General features: G+C 39.3%; 1 protein-coding gene across 10 annotated transcripts in view; it reads left to right on the forward strand.

The window, feature by feature from the left end:
* Positions 1 to 27,750, forward strand: part of DOCK10 (dedicator of cytokinesis 10) — a 180,824-nt gene that overhangs the window by 107,342 nt on the left and 45,732 nt on the right. For all 10 annotated transcript variants that reach the window (XM_072143057.1, XM_072143060.1, XM_072143053.1 and 7 more), the window contains 19 exons: positions 47 to 274; positions 2,157 to 2,279; positions 2,752 to 2,834; positions 5,101 to 5,223; positions 6,894 to 6,973; positions 9,284 to 9,471; positions 10,888 to 10,953; positions 12,264 to 12,356; positions 15,627 to 15,750; positions 15,946 to 16,067; positions 19,250 to 19,336; positions 19,426 to 19,518; positions 20,169 to 20,287; positions 20,897 to 20,966; positions 21,570 to 21,683; positions 25,101 to 25,172; positions 25,637 to 25,783; positions 26,761 to 26,844; positions 27,605 to 27,701. In XM_072143057.1, coding sequence (XP_071999158.1) covers positions 47 to 274; positions 2,157 to 2,279; positions 2,752 to 2,834; positions 5,101 to 5,223; positions 6,894 to 6,973; positions 9,284 to 9,471; positions 10,888 to 10,953; positions 12,264 to 12,356; positions 15,627 to 15,750; positions 15,946 to 16,067; positions 19,250 to 19,336; positions 19,426 to 19,518; positions 20,169 to 20,287; positions 20,897 to 20,966; positions 21,570 to 21,683; positions 25,101 to 25,172; positions 25,637 to 25,783; positions 26,761 to 26,844; positions 27,605 to 27,701 — 2,113 coding nt within the window. The remainder of the gene's footprint in view (positions 1 to 46; positions 275 to 2,156; positions 2,280 to 2,751; positions 2,835 to 5,100; positions 5,224 to 6,893; positions 6,974 to 9,283; positions 9,472 to 10,887; positions 10,954 to 12,263; positions 12,357 to 15,626; positions 15,751 to 15,945; positions 16,068 to 19,249; positions 19,337 to 19,425; positions 19,519 to 20,168; positions 20,288 to 20,896; positions 20,967 to 21,569; positions 21,684 to 25,100; positions 25,173 to 25,636; positions 25,784 to 26,760; positions 26,845 to 27,604; positions 27,702 to 27,750) is intronic.

Genomic DNA, 27,750 nt, shown 5'->3' on the forward strand with positions numbered 1-27,750 from the left:
TTTTGTAGTCCTTTATAATTACTTTGGTTTTTGCCCATATCCACAGGTTGAACCCTTCTTCATAAATGTAGCACTATATGACATCAAAGAAGGGAGGAAGATATCAGCAGATTTCCATGTGGACCTAAACCATGACATTGTGAGACAAATGATTTGCACCACGACAGGATCTGTGGGAAATGGTACAACTTCTCCATCTGCCAGCCCAAACAGAATACTAGAAGAGCCCGAAGTCCGTGGCTTCTCTGAAAAATGGATGCAGTATCCCAAGCAGGTAAAGGAGTATGTTCCAGATCATTTACCAATGAATATTGCTACCTTCCATAATGTCTATTACTATGGTAAAATGATGGTAACATTTCCTTCCTCTTACATATAACAAAATCCTGATACTCCTGCACAAAAATCAGATTTTTCCATCATTTGCATCTATTGTTTGTTATTTTTTTAATTACATTTCAGAATGAGTAATCTGACATTATGATTAGTATGACAATTATTATTTTGCATTTATATAGCACCATTATTTCCATAGTGTTATAAATTTGATAAGGGGTTCACGTACGTTGCATAAAGATGTAGAGAAATATGTAAAAGGAGCACAAAAACTAGACTGATGTCAGAACTCCTGGAGGTTCTAGTTAAGCAGTTAGAGTTCTGCTGCCTCTAAGAGCTGGGGGTGTATCACAGGTGCCCGGTGGAGTTACAGTTGGCCAAACCAATCAGCTTCTGGAGCAGTGTCCAGGCACTCCATTTACAACTCCCCTGTGAGTTTATTCCGGCTTTTTGTTATACCATATAATCTTCTGCTATCATATAATCTAATGCTGACCTTTGCTTGTAGCTTTGGACTATTTTACTTCCTTACGATTTTGTACCTTGCTGACATCTTGTTTTTTTACCCACTTTGCCTGACCTCACTGTTTGTTTGTCTTATTATTCTGTGCACTTATCCAGGGTAGAGACTGCCACTCAGTTTTTGCCTGCGGGTAGCGCAGGGGTAGATGTTGTGGGAAGTGCAAGGTACACACTTTTCCCCTGTTTTGGCAACTGATATGGAACAAGTAGAAGGAGAACCCTGCCCATGAGGGTCCACAATCTATATGGAAGGGAGATTGAAGCATTAGGTGAGGGAGCATAGTAGTAGGATTATGTTGTGCGGTAGGCAGATGGTTTTTCAGGTTATGTTTTAGGCCTTATGCACATGATCTATAGCCCTCATAGCCTTCTATTGTGCATGGTACACGAGATGAGTTGCTTGCATGGTATCTCACTGCAACGTGTTTTTTGAAGGTCACATGCCGATATCAAACAGGCCACAAACAACATCACCCAGCCCATTGTTTGTGGCCTGTGTGTGGACTTCATGTCATACGCATGAGGCTTAAAGGGGTTGTCCACTTTCAGCAAATATTAGATATTGTTTGTACTTTCTGTATCAATTCCTCTCGGTTTTCTAGATCTCTGCTTGCTGTCCTTCTATAGAAAGCTTTTACTCTAGTGAATAGAAATCTGTCCATGTGATGTGATGAACAGGCAGGTTCACGAGCCGTTATTATCACACAGCTCCTATTACTAATAATAACGGCTCCTGCGTGTCTATCACATCACCATGGACAGATTTCTATCCACTGGAATAAACATAGAAGCTTCCTACAGAAGGACAGCAAGCAGATATCTAGAAAACCACAATTAATTGATACAGAAAGTATATTGGAAAATTGTATAACTTTTCATTACACAAACAATATTAAATATTTGCTGAAAGTGGACAACCCCTTTAAGATTGTGGTGAGCAGGGTGTTTTTGATTTAGTTTTTTTATTCACAGTTCTTATACAAGCCTACCTGTTTCTATAGTAACACACAAACAATTAGTAATGATAGAGAGCAATATTCTGTACATAAAGTCTGGGTCAGACTACACAGGGTCTGTTACCATAGAAACATATATGTCTGTCTAGGAGCTGTAGACAAAACAAAAGAAAGATATTTTCATGAAGATTGTTTCTTTTATAGCTTAGATGCATTGGATTACTAAAATACAAAATTGGGGCTCAAATAATTTGAATTGAAATCCAATTGTTATAGGTTCTACAATGTCATATTTTCCTTATTAGATTTTATTTATTTATTATATTATTTTTTAATTTTCAGGCTATTTTCTCTGTGAGCAATCCCCACAATGAGGTGGTTTTAGTTGCAAGAATAGAAAAAGTTCTTATGGGAAACATTGGCAGCAATGCTGAACCGTACGTGAAGAATTCTGACTCCAGCAAGGTACTTGCTCTATTGTATATACACTACATGTGGAGCGGTGTCGTCTTGTGAGCTGATAGACCCTGTCATCTGGGCTATTAGAAGTGGTCATTTGAGGACAATAGCTGGTGCTGTACATTGAGTAATGTGGAATATGTTGTCTTTGGGCACACTCCACTTTGTAGCACAAATATTTCTGGCTCTTGAGGGTAATTTCTTTAGGAAATAATTTATAGCAGCTGCCTGTAAGCGATAATGCATTAGCAGCTGATGGAGACAAGGCTTTTGAGTTCTTTCCATCTACAGAAACTCCTTAAGCTATATTTGACCCATTAATTTTTTTTTTTTTTTACTTATCATGTGATTGTTGACATAAACAAGTCAAAGCTATTTTTTTGGAGGGGGAGGTTACAGATATTTTTATTATTATTATTATTATTTAAACATGTCTCATATGTGTAGGCTGATGTGTTGTGTATGTCACTTTCCGCAGACAGCACAAAAACTGCTGAAGTCGGCAAAGCAGTTCTGTAGCAGGTTGGGGAAATATCGGATGCCATTTGCATGGACAGTCAGGTAATGATTCTTATAATAGTAATGTCAATATCTCTGGAGCCCGGTTATTTTTAAAGGACATCTATCATCAGGATCAATGATTGTACACCAAGCACACTGACATACTGGTGTGTGCCCCCTCTGGCATGAACTGCGCTTCTTTTATGCCCTGGGTTTTGAAAAAAAAGTCTTTTAAAATCATGAAAATTGGTGTTAAAGTAGCCTGGAGCCCCTCAGGCTAATCTGCATAACGTAAATCCTTTTTTTTCTTAAAAAACAAGAGCATATGAAGCTAAAAGAAGAGCAGATCCTGCAAAAGCGGGCACAAAATTGCATGTCTGTGTGTTTGGTTTACAATCCATGACCTGGTGGTAGATGTCCTTTAACCCTTTAAAGGGGCTGTTCGGAATGGAAAAATATATGCCAAATAGCAACAGAGGCCATAAAATAAAGTAATTCCATACTCACCTCTCTCCTGCACTTTGCCCTGGCATTTACCCCTTTGCTTTCCAGTATGATCACTGCAGCTGCTTAGTCCAGTGGTCATCTGCCATCAACGTGAAGTCACCCCTGAAGGCTATGTTTGCAAACAGAGAATTGAAGTTGTGCACAGAAGAGTGGGACTTTTTTTAATGGCCTTCCCTGCTATTGGGCCCACACTCAGACATCCCCTTTAAGAAAACACCTCTTTTTGGCCTTCAGGACACAGCAGTCATTTTTATCACTAAAAATCTCCTGAAAGTTGTAACGTTTTCAAAATATTTCTAAAATAATCGTTTACTGAATACTGTGCATACAGTTGCTGTTTTGGCACTCATTAGATGTGTGGATCCTATGTGTGGCATAGACTTTTAGCTTGCCAGTCACTGCATGGTATTTTGTAAAACTGACTTTCACTTTAAATGAAACCGCTATTAGATGACCTCCCAGCTTTACATTAAAATATGTTTTCTCTAAGGCAGTGGTCTTTACAAAGAGGATTTCCTTATGTAAAATACTGTATATGGCTGAAATAAAAATACCTTACATAAAATTCTGCTGTGGATATGAACTTTGCCTTCAATCACGGACCCATAAAACTTCGGGTTTGGCTGAGTTCAACCACGCCCCTAGTTAACCAGTTTCCAGCACCAGTTGTGGGTGTCAACTCTGAAAAAGTCACTCACAGCATGTAAATAAGTGCAGGACGCGCCAGCATTTTGGTGCAGATCGGCACTCCCAATGATGTCTTTGTGCTGATCCTCCCCAAAATGGTGGCATGCAGAAAGCTGCATCAATTTTAAACCAGGATGAAGGATTATAAACCAAGCACACTTACATACTGGTGTGTCCACCCTTCTTGTAGCGCCCTGCCTTTTTTTTTTTTTTTGAAGAAAAGAGGTTTTAAAATTATGCAGATGAGCCTTAGGGGCTCCAGGCCCCATTGACATATATACAGTCTGGAGCCCCTGGGGCTCATTTGCATAATTTGTGAAACCTTTTTATTGTAAAAACAAGTTCCTAAGAAGCTAAAAGTAAAAGAAGAACCTGAAAGAGAGGACACACACCAGAATGTTAGTGTGTTTGGTTTACAATTCTTCATCCTGGTGGTAGATGTCCTTTAATGCTCGGCGGTACTAGCACAAATCGCAGGCATTACTGTATGTAGATTGACTTTCTGATGAAGTTGGACTCCAAATACCAAAGTTCAGCACTAAATATTAGGTTCCAGACCCCACTAATCTGATGTCTACCAAGAAGAGTTCATCAATATGAAAAATAAGTAGTGGTTCTGTCAATTAGTTTAATTATCCCATATCTAAGTGTATTTAACTAAAATGTTTTACTAATCTAACAATGGCTGGTGGAAATTTAAAGATTAAATAAACTTTCTAAATGGAATAATGAATAGTGCAGATAATAATAATATTATACTGTAATATATTAGATTAAAGAAATCTGTTCCTGTGTCCTTCTTTTTCCTCAGCCTTTCTTCCTTATTTTTGTAAATCAGTTTTCACTGACAACTCAGAGATAAATGAGCCTGACAATTCATCTTTCTCCTGCTCAATACAGGAGAAAGAAGAAGCAAAAGGCTCAGAGAAGCTGATTCCTGAATCAAGAACATAATTACAGTATTACAAACTTGATTATTATCACCTGCCCTTTTCATTTAAAGGGTTTATTTACCCTTTAAACTCCTTGCATTTGTCCAGAGAATCCTCTATCATTGTCATTCTCAGCAGGGACGTGTTGCTTAAATCTTCCAGGGCTACCATGAACCTCTCTGGTATATCTATCATTTCAGGCCAATATTTAAAGACAACTGTGGAAACATTGATCGAGAATCCAGGTTTTCCCCTCTCTTCAGGCAGGAAAGCAACAAGATCTCCACTGAAGACCTCATAAAACTTGTGTCTGAATACAGAAGGTTGGATATTGTAGTCTATGTTCTAATTATGCCCATCGCTTTTGTAAATTTCTCTATGAAGAAGAGTTATATAAGGAAGCAATTCAAATATATTCCACATGAAAATTCTCAGCAGGGACTAGATAAACCATTCATGCTAAGTATTTTTGGATCCCCATTTTCTGCTCCATCATGGAAAAATAGTTAAAAGGGTATTGTCATCTGGACATTCACATTTAAAGGAAATCTACCATTTGTGAACCAAACCTACCTTGAAAATGCTGTAGCTACTCTGATGCAGAAACATATCTTGTTTAATCCGTGAACCGAGTGGTTTTGCTCAAAAAAACAATTATAAAATTCAGGCCCTTGGGAAAGCTGGGCACCTTACATAAACACAGTACACAGAGCTGCCTGAACTGACCAGACAGGACTAATCAAATTGGATATCTCATACACAGCAACTGGGGAATGGTGCAGCGATTGATTACTTCTGCCTGTCAAGGACAACACAGTGATGACATATTTGGCTTTTGCTGGGCAGGACAAGGCTGGATCAGTGCATAATTAGGGTAAGAGGGGAAGTGCTGGGCCAGCCACAGGAGCAACAGAACCTCATTATCATAATTGTATAATTGTTTTTTCAGCAAAACCACTCAGTTCAAGGATTTAACAAGATATGTTTCTGCATCAGTGTAGCTACAGCATTCCATTAGCCACTGCTGGAAGAGTGCTGAGGTGGTCATATCCAAGGACAGCTAAGGGACAATACTTGTTTCTAAGAGACATTGCTACATTTTTACAAAATTGTCTTCACACACATACATTTTTTAATATCATGCAATTGAAGAAATGTATATATTTGGCATATGAATTAAATTAAATGTGAGTGCCCAGTTGAAAATAATCCTTTTATGAAACAGAAAGCCTCTGTGTGAGCCCTGAGAGCCCTCACAGCACTGTGATGTACTATTACATGACATGTTATTAAGGGGTTAAAAATACAGACAATAATGATGACTTAGAGACCCAATTGACTTAAGAAGCAGATGGTCACATCTGGGCAGAAAAGCTTGAGTAAGGCTCATGAGATGTCTCATCTACATATAAGGAGATCATTCACTATAAAGCGAGTCTGGAGAAAACAAATGCTAGTTTCTGGTAGTGGAAAATTCTTTTGGAGGAGTAATATAGACAGACATGATCTTCTCTGTGCTCCAAATTACAAATAAAAACAGAAAAAGTCCAATGCTCCACTCCTTTGTTGCAAGAAACAGTTCCTACCCATCGAGAGTTTTTCTCACCACTCCGCCATAGTCGAGAATAGACAACCCTTAAGCGATCCTTCCAACACTGCTCCCTCCTGCGCAAGGTCAACCCTGCTGGCATCCAACAGACTCTGTATTACACTCCAGTTAGAAATCCTACATGAGGATAGGTATACAACATCACATAGATCGCTCAGGTATGTAGAGATTAAAGCACCTTGTACAGGAGAGATCAGTGTTGGAAGGATCGCTCAAGGGCTGCCTATTCTCGAATATGGTGGAGAGGTGAGAGCGGATCTGGAGAAGATTGTCCTTATACATAAATACTTGTATAGTGTCTAATACCTGCAGAAGAACCTTTTGTGAAGTCAGTTCATAAAGCTGCTATACTTGCTTGTAAGATTGTGGTTTCTTTCTAAACAGGGCAGAGAAGATTAGCAAAATCCAAATCATCCCTGGAAACCTGGATATATCAGTAGATGCTGTACCCATCGATCAGTCAAGTAGGACTTATATCTAATATGTTTTATATATCATAATCCTATATTTTTTTTTAATACACACACTCAAAGAATATCTACCACTATGTGGTAGTAAAAGATAGTTACTATTGCTGTCTACTCCAGAATCCCAGTGTTGGTGTTCATTAAGCTTGACATAACCGGATTGCTGTAAAAAAAAAAAAAAAAAAAAGAGTTCTAAAAAGCAGCTACAGAGCACTGAGCACAATATCTGGGGCTTCAGGCTGGTGATTATTCACAACTCTTGCATGACGTCACCTATCTCTCCAGCGTGGGACAGGACAGTATCTATCACATAGGATGTGTGAAAAATTAACAGCCTAGGACATCCCATCCAGCACTCTGTAGCTGCTTTTTATATGTCTTCTTTTACAGCGATCCCAGCTTTTCAAGCTTCATAGCATCTTAGTAAATAAGATTGGAAAATAACTCACATCCATCAAGTCTAACATTTAAAAAGTAAACACAGTTTTTTCCCCATATCCCTTGATACTTTTTCTCTCCAGTAAGGCTTCCTGGCCCATCTTGAACATATACATAGAGTCCTAGAGTGATAACCTCCTGCGGCAGAGAGTTCCATAGTCTCACTGCTCTTACAGTAAAGAACCTTTGTCTATGGTGATGGTAGAATCGCCTCTCCTCTAGGCGTAGAGGATGCCCCCTTGTCCTGGTCACAGGCCTAGGTATAAAAAGATCTTTGGAGAGATCCTTGTACTGTCCGTTCAGGTATTTGTACATTGTAATGAGGTCTCCCCTTTTTTCTAAACTGAATAACCCCAAATTTAGTAATCCTTCATTGAATTCTTGTCCCCTCATTCCTCTAATAATCTCTGCACCCGTACCAGTTCTACTATGTCCTTTTTATACACTGATGGCCAAAACTATACACAATATTCCATGTGTGCTCTGACCAGGGATTTGTATAAGGGCAAAACTATGTCCTTATTATGAGAATCTCTTCCTCTTTTGGTACATCCCATAATTGTATTTGCTTTATTTGCAGCAGCCGCCTGGGTCTGGTCACTAGAATTAAGTTTACCATCCACCAATACCCCAGGAGTCCTTTTCAGTTGCAGTTTTACGAAGTAATTGACTTAATTGTCCTTTTTCTTTCCATGGCCCAAGTGCATAACCTTACATTTATCTACATTAAACCAAATCAGCCATTTCCCTGTCCATTCCTCCGGCTTTCACAAATATACTCATCTCAGTATTAGTTACTTTACACAGCTTAGCATCATCTGTAATGTAAACTCGCTATAAGGTCATTAATAAAAATATTAAAAAGAAGGGTGCCAAATATTTACCCCTGTGGCACCCTACTGATAAGCTTCAACCCAATCTGAGAATGTGCCATTAATGACGACCCTCTGTTTTCTGTCACTAAGCCAATTGCTTACCCAAATGCACATATTTTCCCCATGTCCCAGCAGTCGCGTTTTACGTACCAACCCTGCATCAAATGCCTTGGAAAAGTCCAGTTACATAACATCCACATCCTCCCCCGGTCCATTCTAGAACTTACCTCCCGATAGAAGCCAATCCGATTAGTCTGACGGGACCAGTCCCTCATAAACTCATGCTGATGCTGGGTTATAAGGTTATGTACAGGGAGATATTCCAGGATAGCATTTCTAATAAACACCTCAAATATTTTCCCCACAACCGAAGTTAGACTCACCGGCCTGTAGTTTCCAGGATCGTTTTTTTGATTCTTTCATGCATATTGGCACCACATTTGCTTTGCAAAGCATAGAACTTGTGCTTAAGGAATCTTCAAATATTAAAACTTAATGAAAACCAGTGCCAGAAATCCTGGAGAAGACAGCATTAGATAAGTATGTTTAGTTTAACTTTACTACCACATAGTGGTAGATTTCCTTTGACCTCTACTAGCCCTTTTTTGTATTTTATGTGAACCTTGTCATAAATGTTAACCAGGGCAGAGTTAATGTACTGCTGCTAATAGTTCATATATGCAGTAAGTGCATTGACTGGAAGCATTATCTTCTTCCTGTCAGTAGCCAGTAACCAACACAAGCTCAGGGACCATGATTTTGATGTTTTCCGATCAGGACTCATGGTCACACAGTCACTACTACAAAGTTTAATGGGATAATGTTTGACAAAGGCTCCTAACAGAACATGTTTTCATTTTTTTGGACCCCATCAATCTGTAGTGTTGGTCCCTACATTGTAAACTATTTTGTGCATTTCCTCCTCCCAGGTTGATCTCAATGCAGTAACCCCCTCAGAATTTGTATGACTATTTTTCTGCTTTCTGTTGTGCAGACTGCCTTACCTCATCTCTAATACCAATCAAGCCATTTGGTGAAATAGAGAAATCTGCAGCCACTATTGAAGTAGAAGAATTTGTACAGGCAACAACCAAGTACTCTCAGCCTTACCGGACTTACAAGAACCAAATATACATTTACCCCAAACACCTTAAGTATGACAGCCAAAAATGCTTTAACAAGGTAAGGCTAGGTGTACACCACATCATAGTCCTCCATTTTAGGGTGACGGCAGGTGGATTCCCAATTTACCCTAACAATGGAGGTCTAGGTGCCACGGCAAGGATGTGGCTGCTTCGTCACGTGACTTGGGGTGCCACTGTATGGGTTAATTTAGCCTACTCAAGCCTACTCAACTACCTTTCACTCAGGACATAATTTGAGCATAAATCACACCTCCAATACAGCTCCAGCACTCCAGACCCGCTGCCATCACTTATTACATGTATGCTGGGACCAATAAGTATCCCACTCTACATCAACTCTTGCTTCTCAAGCAGTCACCGTGCTACACCGCTAGACATGCACACTCAGCACTCAGCAGTCACACAGCTAACCACACTTTACAAGGCTATGAGTTCGCAGGGTATACAGTACAGCAACTAAGCAGTCACTGTGTTACACCGCTAGACATGCACACTCAGCACTCAGCAGTCACACAGCTAACCACACTTTACAAGGCTATGAGTTCGCAGGGTATACAGTACAGCAACTAAGCAGTCACTGTGTTACACCGCTAGACATGCACACTCAGCACTCAGCAGTCACACAGCTAACCACACTTTACAAGGCTATGAGTTCGCAGGGTATACAGTACAGCGACTAAAATTAAAGTGAAATCTTTAATTAAAAAAGTAGTTTAGTGTGTCCAAAAAAAGATGCTGAAGACAAAAGAATTACAAAATAAAATGACACACACAAGGCAAAACAGTTATAAAATAAAAAGGGAGAAAAATAACAGAAACTTACAAATTCAAGAAATTCCTGATTCCCTGGAGGTGGGAGAAATATTGGACACCCCAGCTTGTCCGATAGCCTCCATAGAGTGAACCCTTTTTACCTACATCTCACAATGTTTTATACATTTTCTATTTAGTTCATTTTCCGGTACCTCCCATTGATTAATTAGTCCACAGGGTCATTCAGGATTGGACAAAGTGTTAATGAGGGGGAGAGTCCAGGAATATTCAAACAGTTTCTTTGTTTCCAAGTTCTGATGCAGGGATGGGGTTAGGTGTAGAGAAGAGGTGATCAAATGTCTTTTGAAGTCAGCACAGACCAGTCTTCAGGTCAGCCACAAATGTGTCTCGGACACTTCTTAAATACCTGTGCAAGCAGTTTTCACTAGAAAGAATGTGCAGAAAACTGGCGCAAGGCCCTTAGTAAATGTGCCCCAAAGAGTTACTTTGTCGTAGTTTATGTCTCTTCCCTTTATTTACGATGCCAATATTTGTATTTGTGTTACTGTAGGAAAGTAAAGTCAACTGGTCATGGGATTCATTTCAATTGTTCCAGTGAATATGCATACCTTGTGTTTATATCACATCTGATCTAGATTGCGGTCTGAATGTCTTATCTGTATTATGCTGTTTTTTTTAGGCAAGGAACATAATGGTTTGTGTTGAATTTAAGAGCTCTGATGAAGAAGGGAGCCAACCATTAAAGGTGACTATCAGTGATACATGTATAAATGCAGTATGTGTGTACATGACCATATACGTAGATAACATAGTGTCACATACTCTGTACATTGTATATGTTTTCCTTCATAATGCTACTTCATCTTGTGACAATATAGCAAGATTGTGTTGTTTTTAAAAGATGGTCATCTTGTGATACATATACCTTGAGATGTCCTGCCAGGACGAAAGGTAAGGGAGGTGTATTGCAAATACATACTGTAAGCGATATAGACAAATCATAAGTTAGCAGATGTCTGAGAAGTTGTAGATTTATTTGTAACTCATTTGACAATTTACTCACGGTTTTAGACAAGGTGTAGTAATTGAAAGAAATTATTGTCATTTTTTATTGTTTGAAGTCCTCCATCATCTTCAAAATTGCATTTAGAATGACAGCCTGTTTAGTGCCTGCATATATAGTAATTGAGTTTTTTTACAACTAGCAAGGAAACCCCATCCTAGAAACAGGATGAATGGACATAATCCATAACTTTGAGCACCCACTAACAGGGTAGGGTTAGGGTGATTAGTGCTATCACTCTTGGCTGTGCACCTCAGGGAACCCCCCATATTGCACAGCATCTCCAATCCTGGGCATACCACCATCATCTTTGTTATGAGGCATCACAAGTGGGTGGAAAACCCCCTGAGCTTAAATTAACATACTGTGAAATGCCCAGGAGCCAACCTATTCAGGAATTTATTATCACATGGAGAGATTGTCTGAATCATTCCTGCTGTAACCACAGATAATTCTACTATGCCATTAGTAAGGCTTATTCTATTACTTTTAGTTTTAAAGAACTTACGTTTCAGAAGAGATAACAGCACGAGCGATCATTGGCCAGTCACTGAACCATGGACCATGCAAACCTAGATAGTACAGTATATACTGCCTAATATATCAGTATGATGTTGGAGTCCCGTCTTCTGCAATGTATTCGGCCTACATCTTTTGTTTGATATTCTGGAGTGCCCTCAGATTTTAATGGACGAACATATAGCAAAAAGATGGCATGATAGCAGAAGTTTGGGCTGTATTTCTATAAAGCCAACAGGTTGCTACCATGGTAGTTGAATAGGATTTCTTTTAAGTTGTGTATTGTGATGCTGAATAGTTATTTATATCTGCAGTAAAAGAATATTCCAACTACTTGCAGAGGAGGTTAACCTACTATTCTAATAATTACCGGTATTCATGGAAAAAGTCTTGATCTTCATTTTTTATGATGGATATAGTCAGATGGATATAGTTTCATTTGTCTTAAATGCCATTGGATTTTCCTGTTTCAGTGTATTTATGGAAAGCCGGGTGGCCCCCTGTTTACAAGAGCGGCGTACACCACAATTCTTCATCATTCTCAGAATCCAGACTTCTATGATGAGGTCAGTATATGGTATTACTCTGTGCTATTGGTGTGCTTAAAGGGAACCTGCACTTGGTTTTTACTCCTCAGGCTACCACAATTTCTTAAACTGCAAAAGATTATGTTTCTATACAATGAATATAGTCCTGCATTACCCAAAGAAACTAATTTAAACGTGGGGTGTGCTGCATGCAAAATGCCAAAGAAAATCAAGGAGTCTTCTATAGTCAGGCAGTCCAGATATTTGATTAGTTTTAACCTCCTGCCAACTTCACACAAAAACAGAACCAAAGTTATAATCCCGTCCTAAAATGTGCCTCCACTGGATTTACTGGACAGCCAGAGGGATGTCAGTCAATCAAGAAACGGTCAAGGAAGCCATAGTATATAAGGTGGAAGAATAAGGGATTATAATATATAGAAGTGTTTGATTGGGGGTTGTAGTACAAAGGAGTGTAAGAATAGAGGTAATGGTATATAGTAGTGGGGCATTAGTGGGTTACATTATATAGGACTGGTTTACTGGAGGTTATAGAATAAATAAGTGGAGGTAGGGGGGATATGATAAATGGCAGTGGTCGTGACCCGTGGCACAGGTGCAGAGGTGGCGTTCAGAGCCATCCCTGTTGACACCAGGCTGTCACCCGGCACAGAGTTCATTCAAGACCTCCTCATGCAGACCCAGGCTGCCCTATTTTTAAAGAGACACATTTGTGGCTGCCTGGGACTACAGGAGGAGCAAGAAGATGTGGACAGAGCTGGATCACACAATTCTTCCTGTTCGGGAGACCCCGAACAATAATAATCCAAATTTCTCCTCCTTCTTTCAACTGTGTTCTCACAACACTGATACAATGTAAAGCTGTAACAAAGCTGAGAGCAATAGGATACTGCGTAAATTGCTATGTTGGCATTCTGCAAAATATAAGTAGATTTTTTGTTGTTGGAGCACTCGTTCTATTAAAGTTTCGCCTCAACTGGTATCTTAGATGGGAGAAATAGGGGATATAATGTATGGGGGTGGAGGAATGATGGTTATAGTATATAAAAGTAGAGGTAGAGTTATTGGAGTGTATATGAGTATGAACAGAGAGGCTAATTGTCTGTGAGCAGAGAGGTTAATTGTGGACATTGGAGGGTTATATTGTATAGAATTGTTATCAGAGAAGAAAATGGTGGGGTTTGTGTTATAATGTATATAAGGGCATCTGGGGGGTCATAATCCAAAGATGTAGGGACAAAAGTTGTAAGTCAAAAGAATTGGACAAACAGAGGTCTATAGTATACTAGAGCTGGGTTCAGGGGGTTCTTAGCCTATAGTAATAAATGCCGTAATAATAATAATAATAATAATTCTTTATTTATATAGCGCACACAGATTACGCAGCGCTGCACAAGCATGTCAAATTGGTCCCTGTCCCCAAGGGGCTCACAATCTAAACAGCCTAACAGTATGTTTTGAAGTGTGGGAGTAAACCGGAGTACCCGGAGGAAACCCACGCAAACACGGAGAGAACATACAAACTCTTTGCAGATGTTGACCTGGGTGGGATTTGAACCCAGGATCCCAGTGCTGCAAGGCAGATGTGCTACTCACTCAGCCACCGTGCCACCCCTGCTGTAATAGTTGTTTGTACTTGATTTCCTTTCATAACACTGAAAAAATATAATTAAAAGTACTTAGAACCAAGAGAATATTCGCCCCTCTCTGAGGTGTGTGAAGCACATGCTGCCTTCTGGGTCATACAAGAATGAAATAATTCTATCAGAAAGCATTGGGAAACATAATCCTCTCCCTTACTAAGCAATAGTGGTAGGCTGGATGTATATGGTAAAAGCCCCTGACAGGTTCCCTTTATTGTCAAGTGAGTTGACCTTAGCATGATACAAATCTGGTACAGCTGATTAAAGGAAAGATAAATATAAATCTATTTTATATGCCATGTTATGTGGTCCAGTTTCTGTACAAAAAGGAATGCATTAGTAGACTCACTTAGGTTTCTGCAGTAGAAATGAAACATGAGTTTAGCCCCATTTACCAGCCTTCTTGGCTTTTCTTTGAAGAATCAATGAGAATTTGTAAGCTGGTTTAATAACCACACAGTCAATTTAGTAAAACTCCTGCCAGGTTAAGCGGTTCCAACAGAGGACAGTCCACATCTCTCGCCAAGTCTTGCTGGCAGTTTTCTCATATATTAAAGGTTAGGCCAGTTTCCAGTAAAGCATTTTCCAGTGACTGCAATGGAAAGAAAGGAGAGTTATAGATACCGCAGCAATTTGTACTTTTCCTACAATCATTCTAATACTTTTTACAACTGTTGTTATGTTCAAAATAACTTTGCTGGTTATATTTACTAATTATGATTTCAGAGAATGAGATAAAGATAATAGAGAGATGGATAGATAGCAATCACATTATGGATGAGTATTAAAGTAACATGGTGTTACTCTGTGCTGTGCTATTCAGTGAGGGTAGTAACACAGGTATGGCTGTCAGTCTGTCTAAGGTGACCTCTGATTAAGGCAGAGATAGTTTAGCAACGTGAATGCAAGACATGCACAAAATGTGCAATTTATACCCAGGGGCATAATTTGAGGGGGTGTAGAGTGTGCAGTCGCACCCGGGCCCAAGAGGCTTAGGGGGCCCATAAGGTCTCACTTTCTCATGTAAAAAGACTAGTACTATAAACCATACATTATAGTTGGGGGCCTGGCACAGACATTACACTGGGGCCCATCAGCTTCAAGTTATGCCACCGATTATACCCTACCCCCTTCTGACATGAATTAGTTCTTAAATTGCAAATTTATATTTTTTATCACAGTAACACCAGTTGGTTCTGCTGTTTTGCAGGGAAGCAGGGACTCCTTGTGTCATATATCACTATTGTGTATGTATTCCTGTTCTTTGTACTGGGGTCCACATGAAATCTGTCAGCTGCACGTTCCATGATTTACAGACCACGGTTGTGTGCTTATGGACTTACATGCAGCTGCCCTGAAGAAGTCAGCAGCAATCCTGATGAGGCAGGTAGAAGAACAGTAGGAGAAAAGAGGAAACTTCTAGGGAGGGTCACATGAAGCAAAGTCCCTATTATGTTGGCACCTGAACTTCCGACATAAATACCTGAGGTCCTGTGTTACATAAATGCTACTACAGTGTCATGAATTTAACTCCCTCCTGTCGAGTCTCTACAGTTGTGGTACAGCAAATAATTCTGTACATACAGATTGTCTAGGTGTCCAGTCTGAAAGTCACTAAGGAGAGGTGTAATATTTTACATTTCAGGTGAAAATTGAGCTTCCCACTCAGCTCCATGAGAAACATCACATTCTGTTTTCATTCCATCACGTCACCTGTGACATAAATGCAAAAGCTAATGCCAAAAAGAAAGAGGCTCTGGAAACACCAGGTATCTTTAGAAGGATTACATTCGCTGCACATTGTAACCATTTCTTGCAATCATGTGTCTCATGTACAATTTGATAAGTTAACCTCACAAGGAATTATTCATTTCCGCTCCATTGAACTTCATAAGTGGCTTTCTCTGTTATCCTGCCGGTGTGTGACCTGCACAGTGATCCTCCTTTGTCTTCTCTTGTCACAGTTGGCTTTGCCTGGCTGCCTTTGTATAAGAGTGAACAGCTCACATCACAAGAACACCTCATTCCTGTTTCTGCGTATTTACCTGCAAGATACTTGAGCCTGGAAGATGGATCGACGGGAAAGGTACTAAATATCCCCCCATCATCATTTAACCCAATGACAAAAAGTACAATACATTATTAGCGCAAACTGTGTATAATGTGTAATGTACTGTAGATCCAAATGAACATCACAGTCATGTATTGAACACACTAAACATCCATATCCACTTGAACACAATTTAGAACTTTCCTCCATTGTTAGAATCAAATTTCTATGACAGAAAATATTCTGGTGGAAAATCGGTATAAAAAAATCATTCATGTACATGGACCCTTATTCTGCTCTCTGAGACAATTTGCTTTCTTTTACCCACACTACCTTGCCAACTTGTTGCTATCTTTCTCACTAGTACTCTACCGGAAGAAGTCTAACAATTATCAGCATAAGCATGATTTACACACAATTTTGTAAAAATTCACCCATCCCTAATTTGATAAACAGGGTTCACTGACCCTCTTATCACAGTTGGGCTCAATGGAGAGTGTGCAGCACATCTGTGAGTACTCTCCATTCAACTTAATGCATGCAGAGAAAATAGTAAAGACTACACACTTTAGAGCTGAATGGACTGTGGAACACTCTCCATAGGGCCCGGCTATGGGAAGCAGGTTAGTGGAACCCGTCTCAGAGGTCGGACCTATATACATTATCTATTTATGTTATATCCTGTGTATATGTCATAAATAACATAGATGGGAAAACAGACTACATGAAGCAGGGGGTTGATCAGCCCTACTTTAGTCACAGGGCTTATATATAAATGATAAATCATCTAAAGGAAACCTACCACCACGGATCTACTGGATCTATCTGATAGTAGGTGCATCTAACGAATGTAGGGATAGCCCTTTTTAGGGCTAATCCTTTAGTGCCCACAATCTTTTAGAAAGTTTAATGGCTTGATATGCAAATTTTCTAAAGAGGGTACTGGGGCGTGGAGAAGCCGGAGCTGAGGCATGCACAGAACACAGGCCAGCGGTTGCGCGATCTTGGCTCCAAAGCCAGAGCTACTGTGCATGCGCAGAACTCTGGCTTCACGGACGAGTGCACGCAGCTCCTTGTCACTGCGCATTGAAGATATCTGGTAGGGGGATCAAAGAGGATACCGAGGTGTGGAGTAGCCGCGCCGTGTAGCCTCAGCTCCGGCTACTCCGCGCCCCAATAGCATCTTTAGAAAAATTGCATATCAAACCTATTAAACTTTCTTAAAGATTGTGGGGACTAAAGGATTAGCCTTAAAAAGGGCCATCTTTACATTCGTTAGATGCACCTACCTTAATAGGTAGATCCGTGGTGGTAGGTTTCTTTTAAATACCGAGTTGAAATTGAAATTGCTTTTCATTTTCCTTATACGTAATAATAATCTAATGAGGAATTAATTTAAAGAAAGTTAAACTACAGAATATGATTTAGTGATTTTTCAAATAGGGTTTGCCAGGACTTCATTGGGGAAAATAAATCTTATCTTATTTTATCATTATTGTTCTTTTTGAGGACCTCATTGAGGTTCTTTAGATGAACATTGGTTATAAGAACGTATCTCCTTGAGATGTATGCATTGTGTGAAGTCCAGCACCTCAGTTTATCCCTTTGTTTTGTGATTTAAGATGAGTTTATATACTGTTATATATGATGCCCATTCATTTCCCACATCCATACTTCTCCAGTGACCTCTTGTACTTGTTAATACTTCTTAGCTTTATTGTGAGGCTCAGAAGTGGCTTATGATTTGCTTTCACATACATCTTGTACCGCCTGGAGTCTGACCAATGATAACCTCATTCATTGCTCACAGATGTGGAGTCTCCTCATAAACAAGTTACTGTTCTGCTGAAAACAAACCTACATTCAGAGAGACAGCTCTCATAGATGTTTTCATAGAATCCTTCAATGGTTCAGTGAGAATTTTACCACTTAAAGGAAACCTGCCACCACAAAAATGCAGTGCTATCTGATGATAGCTTATTATATAGCAGGAGGAGCTGAGCAGACTGATATATTGTTTTATACAGTGAGTGCACTTCATGTATAATTGTATACACTGATAGAATCCCCCCCCCCCGATTCTAATACAGTTTCAAAGTAAAGAATAAGCAGAGATATCATTGAATTAATATATTATAAATGATATATTGAATAATTTTACACAAATCCATGTCTTACTCTGCTCTGTTACATGTTCCCTTTTGTACTGTGAACTGATACTCATTCATGAACTACATTGATACTACTTAAGGTATCTCTTCTGTGTCATTAATACACACAGCTCCTCCTGCTTTAAATATATATATATATTGCAGATTGGACGCCATGACCTCATGCATTATATAATACTGCCTGTAAATCAGACTACATTTTGATGGTGACAGGTGCCTGTTAAAGAGCATTAGATTCTGCCATACTGAAAAATGTTGCAGAGAAAGTACAAAGCACTAAATTACATACTAAATTTGCTGATGTGTATACCTACTAGTATACAGGTTTGTCTCTGTCTGTTGTATAAAAAGTAAAGGTTGCTACCCTCATGATAAGTATGAATCCATTTACATACAACCTGGCATTAAATCCAGCGTATGAAATGTGAATGAGGTTTTAAGATATTAGAATCGTGCGGGTTTGACTCTACAACATCCTTCTGAATTAGCAAATTGCTGCTCATCCTTTAACATTTGGTCCTCTTTATTGTATATGAATTATATAGTGTCCAACAGGGCAGGCGCAAGCACTGGGCATATCAGGGCAAGTGCTGGGGCCCAGGGATGCTTGGGGGCCCACAAAAGGCTGTACAAGGAGTCCATAGGGAGTGAAGGGGGCTTTATATAAAATAACAATGAGGGGGGTGATTGATATGATAAACTAGGGAATATTTTAGGGAATCGGAGACTGGTTTTTAGTTTCTAAATTTTTTATGCCGCCACATGAGTTCAATGCAAAGGGGCCCACTGAGGCTCTGTCGTCCAGTGGACTACTGAAACCTGGAGCTGACCCTGGTGTGCAGGGTAGACAGATTGATTTAAACATAGAATAGGGCTGGTTAATTATGATGCAGGGAGCAGAACCCTCACTGATCTGACACTGAACCCATTCCTAATAATATACCTTTCGTATAGGTAGGCCTAACACAGTTATAACAAACACGTACAAATTATATTTTCCTACTAGAGCAAATAACCACACTTCTTTTTATTCTCTCCATGTGACAGTACACCGGGAGCGATCTTAAATGGGTAGATGGAGGAAAACCACTTTTTAAAGTATCAACACTTGTTGTATCAACCGTGTATACTCAGGTAAGAGCTCCTTTCATAATTCTTCGATTGCGGATAAGAAAGCTAAAGATGTGAAAATACTGATTTGTTAGCATCTTTTTCCATTTTAGGATCCATATCTGAATAACTTTTTCCAGCAATGCCAAAGACGAGAACATGATCTGTCAAAGCCTCCTTCCCATAACTTTCTGGTGTCTTGCAAGGTACAGCTGAACCACACAGATATTATTTTTCCATTTTATTGCGTCATTGTTTATAAATTTTGTTCAACTTTTGAGCTTAAAGGGGTTCTCCCATCTCCATATAGATGCCTGGTGCCAACTCACCTCAGGGAGCGACGAGGTGTCCAATGGAGGTGTCTTGGACCCCCTGTTCTCATGATCTGCGCGATGAGACCCCCTAGCGATCAGCAAGTTAGGGCCTACTGGGAAAACCCCTTTAACTTTAAACTTTTCTTCATTGTAAATTGGGTTAATCTGTGTTGACAAATATTTAGAGGACTGGGAAACCCACTTACACTATATTTTAGAATTCTAAGTCAATAAAGGCAGGTCTCCTTTTCTGGATCCTTACCTCCCACCCAATGTGAAGAGTTCTTACAAATAGTGTTTCTCACTCTGGAGGAATTGTGCTTTACTGTTGTACACATTCATTCTATCCATCTGAATTTCTGATTATTTGGTGTATCAAAGAATATAACTTTTGAGGTATTACTTGACTTTCCAGATCATCAATCTACTGAAAGGAGATCACAATGTCAAAATCCTGAGCTTTGGTTTTGCCTCTATTTGACTTTGATTTTCTTATTTTAGTTTTGAATTGTGATTTTTCCTAATTTTGTTTTCATCCCCAGAACCTGCTGAATATTGAGAAGATCCACATGATTATATGCTTCCTCCCCGTTTTATTCAATCAACTCTTCCATGTCCTGACAAAAAATAATGATGATAATGTGATCACGGTTGCTACTAGGTAGTATTATTTATAGTGACTTTTGTGTAGAACTTGTCACTCTGTGGTATCTTTTTTGTAGAAGCGGCAATACATGTAGAAAGGGGCTTAACTGTAAAACCTCATATAACCTGTAGAGGAATGTAGGATAGATCATCTATATCCGTAACCCAGAAAACCCTTTGAAGTGGTTCTTAATAACTCTAAAGTAGTACTTCTTTTATACTAAATAAAATGTAGCTGGCCCTAATGATGGCTATAAGTGTCTACAATATTTTTATGGCATTGAAATGCATAAGGAATATAATCAACATGGAATTTTGGACCTAAATATGATAAGATGATAAGATCTGGACATTAAGTCTGAGACAGTATTCTTAACACATTTACAGCCCTTTTAAATTGAATAAAAGCAAGTACTTTTCCATCAATGAGTAAAAAAAATGTTTGCGATACATTAACATTAATGGGTATCTGTGTGCCAGGGTTTTACTGGAGGCTTCCAGCTGCTGATACAGATTGTAAAGAAGTGAAAGACTCTTCTTTTATCATCTGCTGCTGTATTGTTCTATATTTCTCATGTCTAATATTTTACCTATATTTTGGTCAATTACTGTCTCTCTCCTGTAGGGTCCTTACAGACATTGTAGCTAAATGTCACGAGGAGCAGCTTGAGCACTATGTCCATTCATATGTAAAGGTAAGCTATGTCCAGGGGCGTAATTTGAGGGGGTGCAGAGGGTGTGGTCACAACCGGGCCCAAGAGGCTTAGGGGGTCCACAAGGTGTCCCTTTCCCATATGAGAAGACTGGCACAGTCTTCGCACCAGGGCCCATTAGCTTTAAGTTACGCCACTGGCAATGTCCTGGAAATACATGACTCTTTGTTTTTCACCTTTTATAAACTTACAACATACACATAATAATTCTTTGACCACGTGAAAGAGTGGTAGCAGTCTTGTGGAGCTGTAATGTGACTACTAGCAGTAACCTGTGAAAGATGAATTTTTATTCAAGCATTGTGACATCCCCAAGTGCACTGGACACATGTCCTCACACTGCTGTGCTCTTTGCTCTCTGCATTTATCCCAGAGTAAACATTGTAGCAGGTATTTGTCTAAATACGTAAGCAGTCGTGTGAGGACAATTGTGGAATATAAATCTACTTTGTACAACCCTTGTTGTAAAAATGACCTCTTTGAATAAACAGGTCTAATGGGTGTTTACTGAGAGACTCCCTTTAATATCTCTATTTTGCATTTATAATATTTTTAATCATACAATTCCCATTTCTTCCATCTTAGTATGTGTTTAAAACACAATCATATGGAGATCGGACGGTCCATGAGGAACTCACCAAAGGGGTGACAAGCCTATTAAAATGTAATGAGCTTAATACGATTAAGTCTGTGTTAAGAGTAAGTATTTATCTGAAAATTATATAAATGTCTGCAACTTATACCTGTGCTGCTATAAAGTAGCTTGCATATTCATTCTTAATGCAATATGAATACTGCAAAGAGTTAAAAATTACCCGGAGCACAGCTTGTTAGAATAGAAAGCAACAGTCACCTATTAGATTCTGGATGTAAAGGAATTATATGATTACTAGCGGAGAGGATAACTCTGCTGGAACTTCCCTATTACACTGTGTAGTGGTGTAGATGGATAAATATGAGTATCATAGATTGCTCTGCAATTTTCTTTTCTGTGATTCTGTAGCTAAATTGTAATAAAGCAAGGTTTTTATAGTTTTTCTAGTAAATGGGGGAATTAAAGGTTCACGTCAGTGATGGAAAAGCCTTCTGGTGTCCTTAAAAGACCCTATTCAAAGCTATTCAATACAAATTGGGTCATTATTGTAGCCATCAAAGGTGAAGCTATATAGAGTGCAGTGGTAGTAGTCACATCCAGGCGTTATAGGGTGGAGGGTGGTCAGAAGCTACATAAGGCAACACCAGTATAATATATGGTAGGTGCCATATAAGAGATCATTATGTGCACACGGCCCTAGTAAATGTATATGCCACATTCCAAATTATTATGCAAATCACATTTTTCTCTGAAACGGTCGATGCAAATGACAGTCAGTATAATAAAAGGTCGTCACCCGTTAAGAGTATAAATCGTATTTCATCAATTTTGAAGTATATTCTTCAAAATTTAAAAAAAAACTAAAAATGCACAGCTCCAAATTATTTTGCACAGCAGAGTTTCAAAACATTTTATAGGTTGTAAGGAACTGAAAATGGTCATTTGTTGAATTTGCAGCATTGGAAGGTCACATTCACTGAAATCAAAAGCTATTTCAATCTAAAACAGACTAACAGGCCAAGTTACATGTTACATAGGACCCTTCTTTGATATCACCTTCTCTCCTTTTATGCCCCTGTATTTGCAGCATGAGATTGTGCATTGTCCTGCACGAAGATGATTTTGCTTCTTTTTGTACCATGGAATAAAGTGGTCAGTCACAAACTCTATATACTTTGCCGAGATCATTTTCACACCTTCAGAAACCCTAAAGGGGCCTATCAGCTCTCTCCCCATGATTCCCACCCAAAACATGACTCCACCACCTACTTGCTGATGTCTCAGCCTAGTTGGGACATGGTGACCATCCACCAACTATCTAGTACTATCTAGTCATATAGACCATCCAGGGTTGCACGACACTCATGAGTAAACAAGACTGTTTGAAAATTCATGTATGCCTGGGCCCACTAACCCTATCATCAAGCAAAAGATTTATGAGGGTGGGAGGAAGTTCACATCAGAACAGCAGTTCAATGGATACAAGAATTGTGAAGGTGAAATAGCTTTTGATTTCAGAGAATGTGACCACATTTACATTTACAACCTATAAATGTTTTAAAACTCTGCTGTGCATAATAATTTGCAGCTGTGTATTTGAATATTTTTTTTTTATTTGGAAGAATATATATATATATATATATATATATATATATATATATATATATAATTTATATATATATATATATATATATACACTCACCGGCCACTTTATTAGGTACACCTGTCCAACTGCTCATTAACACTTAATTTCTAATCAGCCAATCACATGGCAGCAACTCAGTGCATTTAGGCATGTAGACATGGTCAAGATAATCTCCTGCAGTTCAAACCGAGCATCAGTATGGGGAAGAAAGATGATTTGAGTGCCTTTGAACGTGGCATGGTTGTTGGTGCCAGAAGGGTTGGTCTGAGTATTTCAGAAACTGCTGATCTACTGGGATTTTCACGCACAACCATCTCTAGGGTTTACAGAGAATGGTCCGAAAAAGAAAAAACATCCAGTGAGCGGCAGTTCTGTGGGCGGAAATGCCTTGTTGATGCCAGAGGTCAGAGGAGAATGAACAGACTGGTTCGAGCTGATAGAAAGGCAACAGTGACTCAAATCGCCACCCGTTACAACCAAGGTAGGCAGAAGAGCATCTCTGAACGCACAGTACGTTGAACTTTGAGGCAGAGGGGCTACAGCAGCAGAAGACCACACCGGGTGCCACTCCTTTCAGCTAAGAACAGGAAACTGAGGCTACAATTTGCACAAGCTCATTGAAATTGGACAGTAGAAGATTGGAAAAACGTTGCCTGGTCTGATGAGTCTCGATTTCTGCTGCGACATTCGGATGGTAGGGTCAGAATTTGGCGTCAACAACATGAAAGCATGGATCCATCCTGCCTTGTATCAACGGTTCAGGCTGATGGTGGTGGTGTCATGGTGTGGGGAATATTTTCTTGGCACTCTTTGGGCCCCTTGGTACCAATTGAGCATCGTTGCAACGCCACAGCCTACCTGAGTATTGCTGCTGACCATGTCCATCCCTTTATGACCACAATGTACCCAACATCTGGTGGCTACTTTCAGCAGGATAATGCGCCATGTCATAAAGCTGGAATCATCTCAGACTGGTTTCTTGAACATGAAAATGAGTTCACTGTAATCAAATGGCCTCCACAGTCACCGGATCTCAATCCTAAAGAGCATCTTTGGGATGTGGTGGAACGGGAGATTCGCATCATGGATGTGCAGCCGACAAATCTGCGGCAACTGTGTGATGCCATCATGTCAATATGGACCAAAATCTCTGACGAATCCTTCCAACACCTTGTTGAATCTATGCCATGAAGAATTGAGGCAGTTCTGAAGGCAAAAGGGGGTCCAACCTGTTACTAGCATGGTGTACCTAATAAAGTGGCCGGTGAGTGTATATACATATATATATATATATATATATATATATATATATATATATATATATATGAATACAAGAGAATGAGCAGCTCTCCGTTAGTGGTGTAAACCAAGTGTGGTCCTTTTAATCCATCATAGGTGACAGTAGCCAGTGGAATAAAAGGACCACACTTGGTTTACACCTTTAATGGAGTGCTGCTCATTCTCTTGTATTTATGGTTGGAGGACTTAAAGCCTAGTCCTGTGATGCCTGCACCCACCTGGATAACGTGTTGATTGTGCTGCTTGTATTTTCTCACTATATATATGTGTGTTATCATTGGAAGGTTTGTTCAATAAAATTTGATTTATACTCCATATTTTATACCGGTGATGACTTTTATTATATTGATGGTCATTTGCATCAACCATTATCAGAGATGAATATAATTTGCATCATAATTTGGAACATGTTGTAGAAGCTTATTACAGGCCACCGTGCAGTAAATCAGACAAAGCATTAGCCAGAATTGTCATTTATTTTCCTAGAAAACGCAATATTCAGCATTCAGAAAGCAGATTGTGTAAAATGACACAGCCGCTTACCAAGAATAACCGCTGATCTGTGTTCTTCTGACAGCATTCGCAGTTTTTCTTTGAGATAATTATCAAGTCCATGGCTCAACATCTCTGTGAAAAAAACATGATGCAGGTAAATTAGTTGGACGTCTTTTGTCTCTGGGGATGTGGGATGACATTGAGCTGCATCTATTTCTGTTATTAATCAAAGACATGCCGGAACGGTATAAAGTATGTGCCAGCAGATGGAGTGGCATGACTACCGCTGTTACCTCTGTTTTACATCATCTAAACTGTATGTTCTATATTTTCTATGATTTTGCTGAACTGATTTACTGTTGCTACAAATGGCGTGGGACCTGGACGACACAATTTCTTTAAAACGTTCATTGTCGTATTTTACATGCGCATCATATAGTCATGGAGCTGTATAGGTTTTCTAGCAAAAATAAAGAGGCTCCTAAAAGCATTGCTATTATAGCTTGTCCGCTTCCACCTGACATATGGCGGCTTTTAGGTAGCGTTGTTTGATTTTGTCTTATGTCTTATGAGTGAGCAGCAATTTACTTCTGATTGAAACTTTCCTCTATTTGTAAGGTTGAGCGCACTAAGAGGTTCCCTAAGACCTTCCACAATGAACTGGAATCGCTCATGATGAGCTTCTCAGACCATATCATTTGGAAGTACAGAGATGCCATGGAAGAGACAAAGAAGGCTAACTTCAGCCTTGCCTGGTTCCTGAAGGTGACTATGGCTTATTTATTTTGGACACCAAGGGGTTTAAAGGGGATCCATCACATCTCCTGATGTCTTTATAGTAAATATTCGGGTGCATATTTTCCTTAAGCTCTGTGTTGTATTATTTCTTCTAAAAATCTGTTGATTAGTTGACAACTAGCTGTTACCAATCGCTCCGACACCCAATAGTCAAGTTATTCCTAGAGGCCAGGATAGGAATGGACACACCCATTTCACTGGGGGAATGGTAAGGCCCAGCTACAAAGGTATCCAAACATATCCAGAAGGAATAATAGAAGAACACCACAATTAAGAGTTATGATAAAATTTCTCCAAATATATATATGTATGTGGGTGTGTGTAGAATGCAACTCTTTCCTGGAGATATATCTCAAGACATAATGGACCGTTCCAACCAGTTTCAGTCTGGCCCACCAGAGCATCCGAGAATCCTCCGGTGGGCCCCACTTTATAATGGGCCCCAAAGATCTTCATTTAGAAGTGAATGTGGTAATCACTGGATATTATGATCTATTTTGTACAGGACGATTCGGATATGATAGATTATTAGATCTTTTTAATGATACATCCTACATGATATGATTTTTTTATGGTATTTTATGGTTGAAGGGTGAGCCCTCAAGATCACCACCTCGGGTAGGCCCAACACATGCCAGTCCAACACTGTTTCGAACTATAGAAAATGCTTATGTTGTAACAATTAAGGTGTGTATTTGTCAATAATTTCAATAAGGGAAACTATTTAGATGCAGTAGAAAGGTAATTACAGCCATTATACTAATAATTATACTATAATTCTACAAACTAACTTCATAATATACATGTGCTCCTGCACATGCACAGGGGTTATGCAAATATTTCATAGTGTGTTATACTTTTTGGTGCAAAATCAATGATCAAAAGATCATCTAAACATGAAAACAAGCAGTTTTTTTAAAAAAAGTACAATCTTTGTTTTCTAGCGCTGTTTCACCTTTATGGACCGTGGCTTTGTATTCAGGATGATCAGTGGCTGCATCAGTATGTTTAGCCCAGGAGACCACAAGGTAAAAGGTGGCGCCTTTTAGTCTACAATTACATACAATTGCACACAAGTCGCAAATTTGTTGCAATGCTTTTGGATAAATGGATACACTTTGTAATTCATAAATCTGTCCATCAAAATTGGATTCATGGGATAAATCTGGAACAAGTTAACTTGAAGTGAAAAGTGGAGCGTGTTTGAAAATGCTTCAATTTGTCCCACGAAGACAAGTTAGACCGCATCCGCCTATCCTCTTTTTGGCGATCTGTGGGGGTCTCAGCACTGAGACCTCCACAAATCAGCAAGTTAGGCCATATCCCGTGGATAGGGCCGAACTTGTCTTCGTGGGAAAACCCCTTTAACTGCAATGATAAATCCCCCTCCCCCATTGTCTTGAGGAACATTGTGGGGGTCACCCTGTAAGCTGCACTAAATGTTGTCTTAGGGTTGTGCCATCAGTTTTAAAGGACTGGGAAACCCTTCAATGTCCTAGACTCCATTGTCAAATATATTTATACTAACCTTCCCTAGAGGCTGATATTCCTATAGACCTTTCTTATAACCAGATCCAGATATTTCAGCTAAGTTCTATATTACTATCAACCTTTTACTTATAGCCAGGCATCGGTTCAGCCATGTTGTGAGAAGAGACTATTTGTGCAATGTGACTCCTTTTAACCCATTTTCCAGAGATATCGTTCCAATCATCCAACTCTACTGATAAGTTGCTTTTTTCACCTGGTTCATTGAAATATCTTAAAGTGCAGCTATTTACATTTCAGATTTTGCACCAGTACAAGTTTGAGTTTCTCCAGGAGGTCTGCAGTCATGAACATTTTATTCCTCTCTGTTTACCTATAAGATCCACCAACATTCCAGGTAATAAATACACAGCACAATGTGTGCCCCGAGTCTTCTTGCAGCTCTT

This window comes from Engystomops pustulosus, chromosome 3, assembly GCF_040894005.1.
Source record: "Engystomops pustulosus chromosome 3, aEngPut4.maternal, whole genome shotgun sequence".
In the NCBI taxonomy this organism is placed as follows: Eukaryota; Metazoa; Chordata; class Amphibia; order Anura; family Leptodactylidae; genus Engystomops; species Engystomops pustulosus.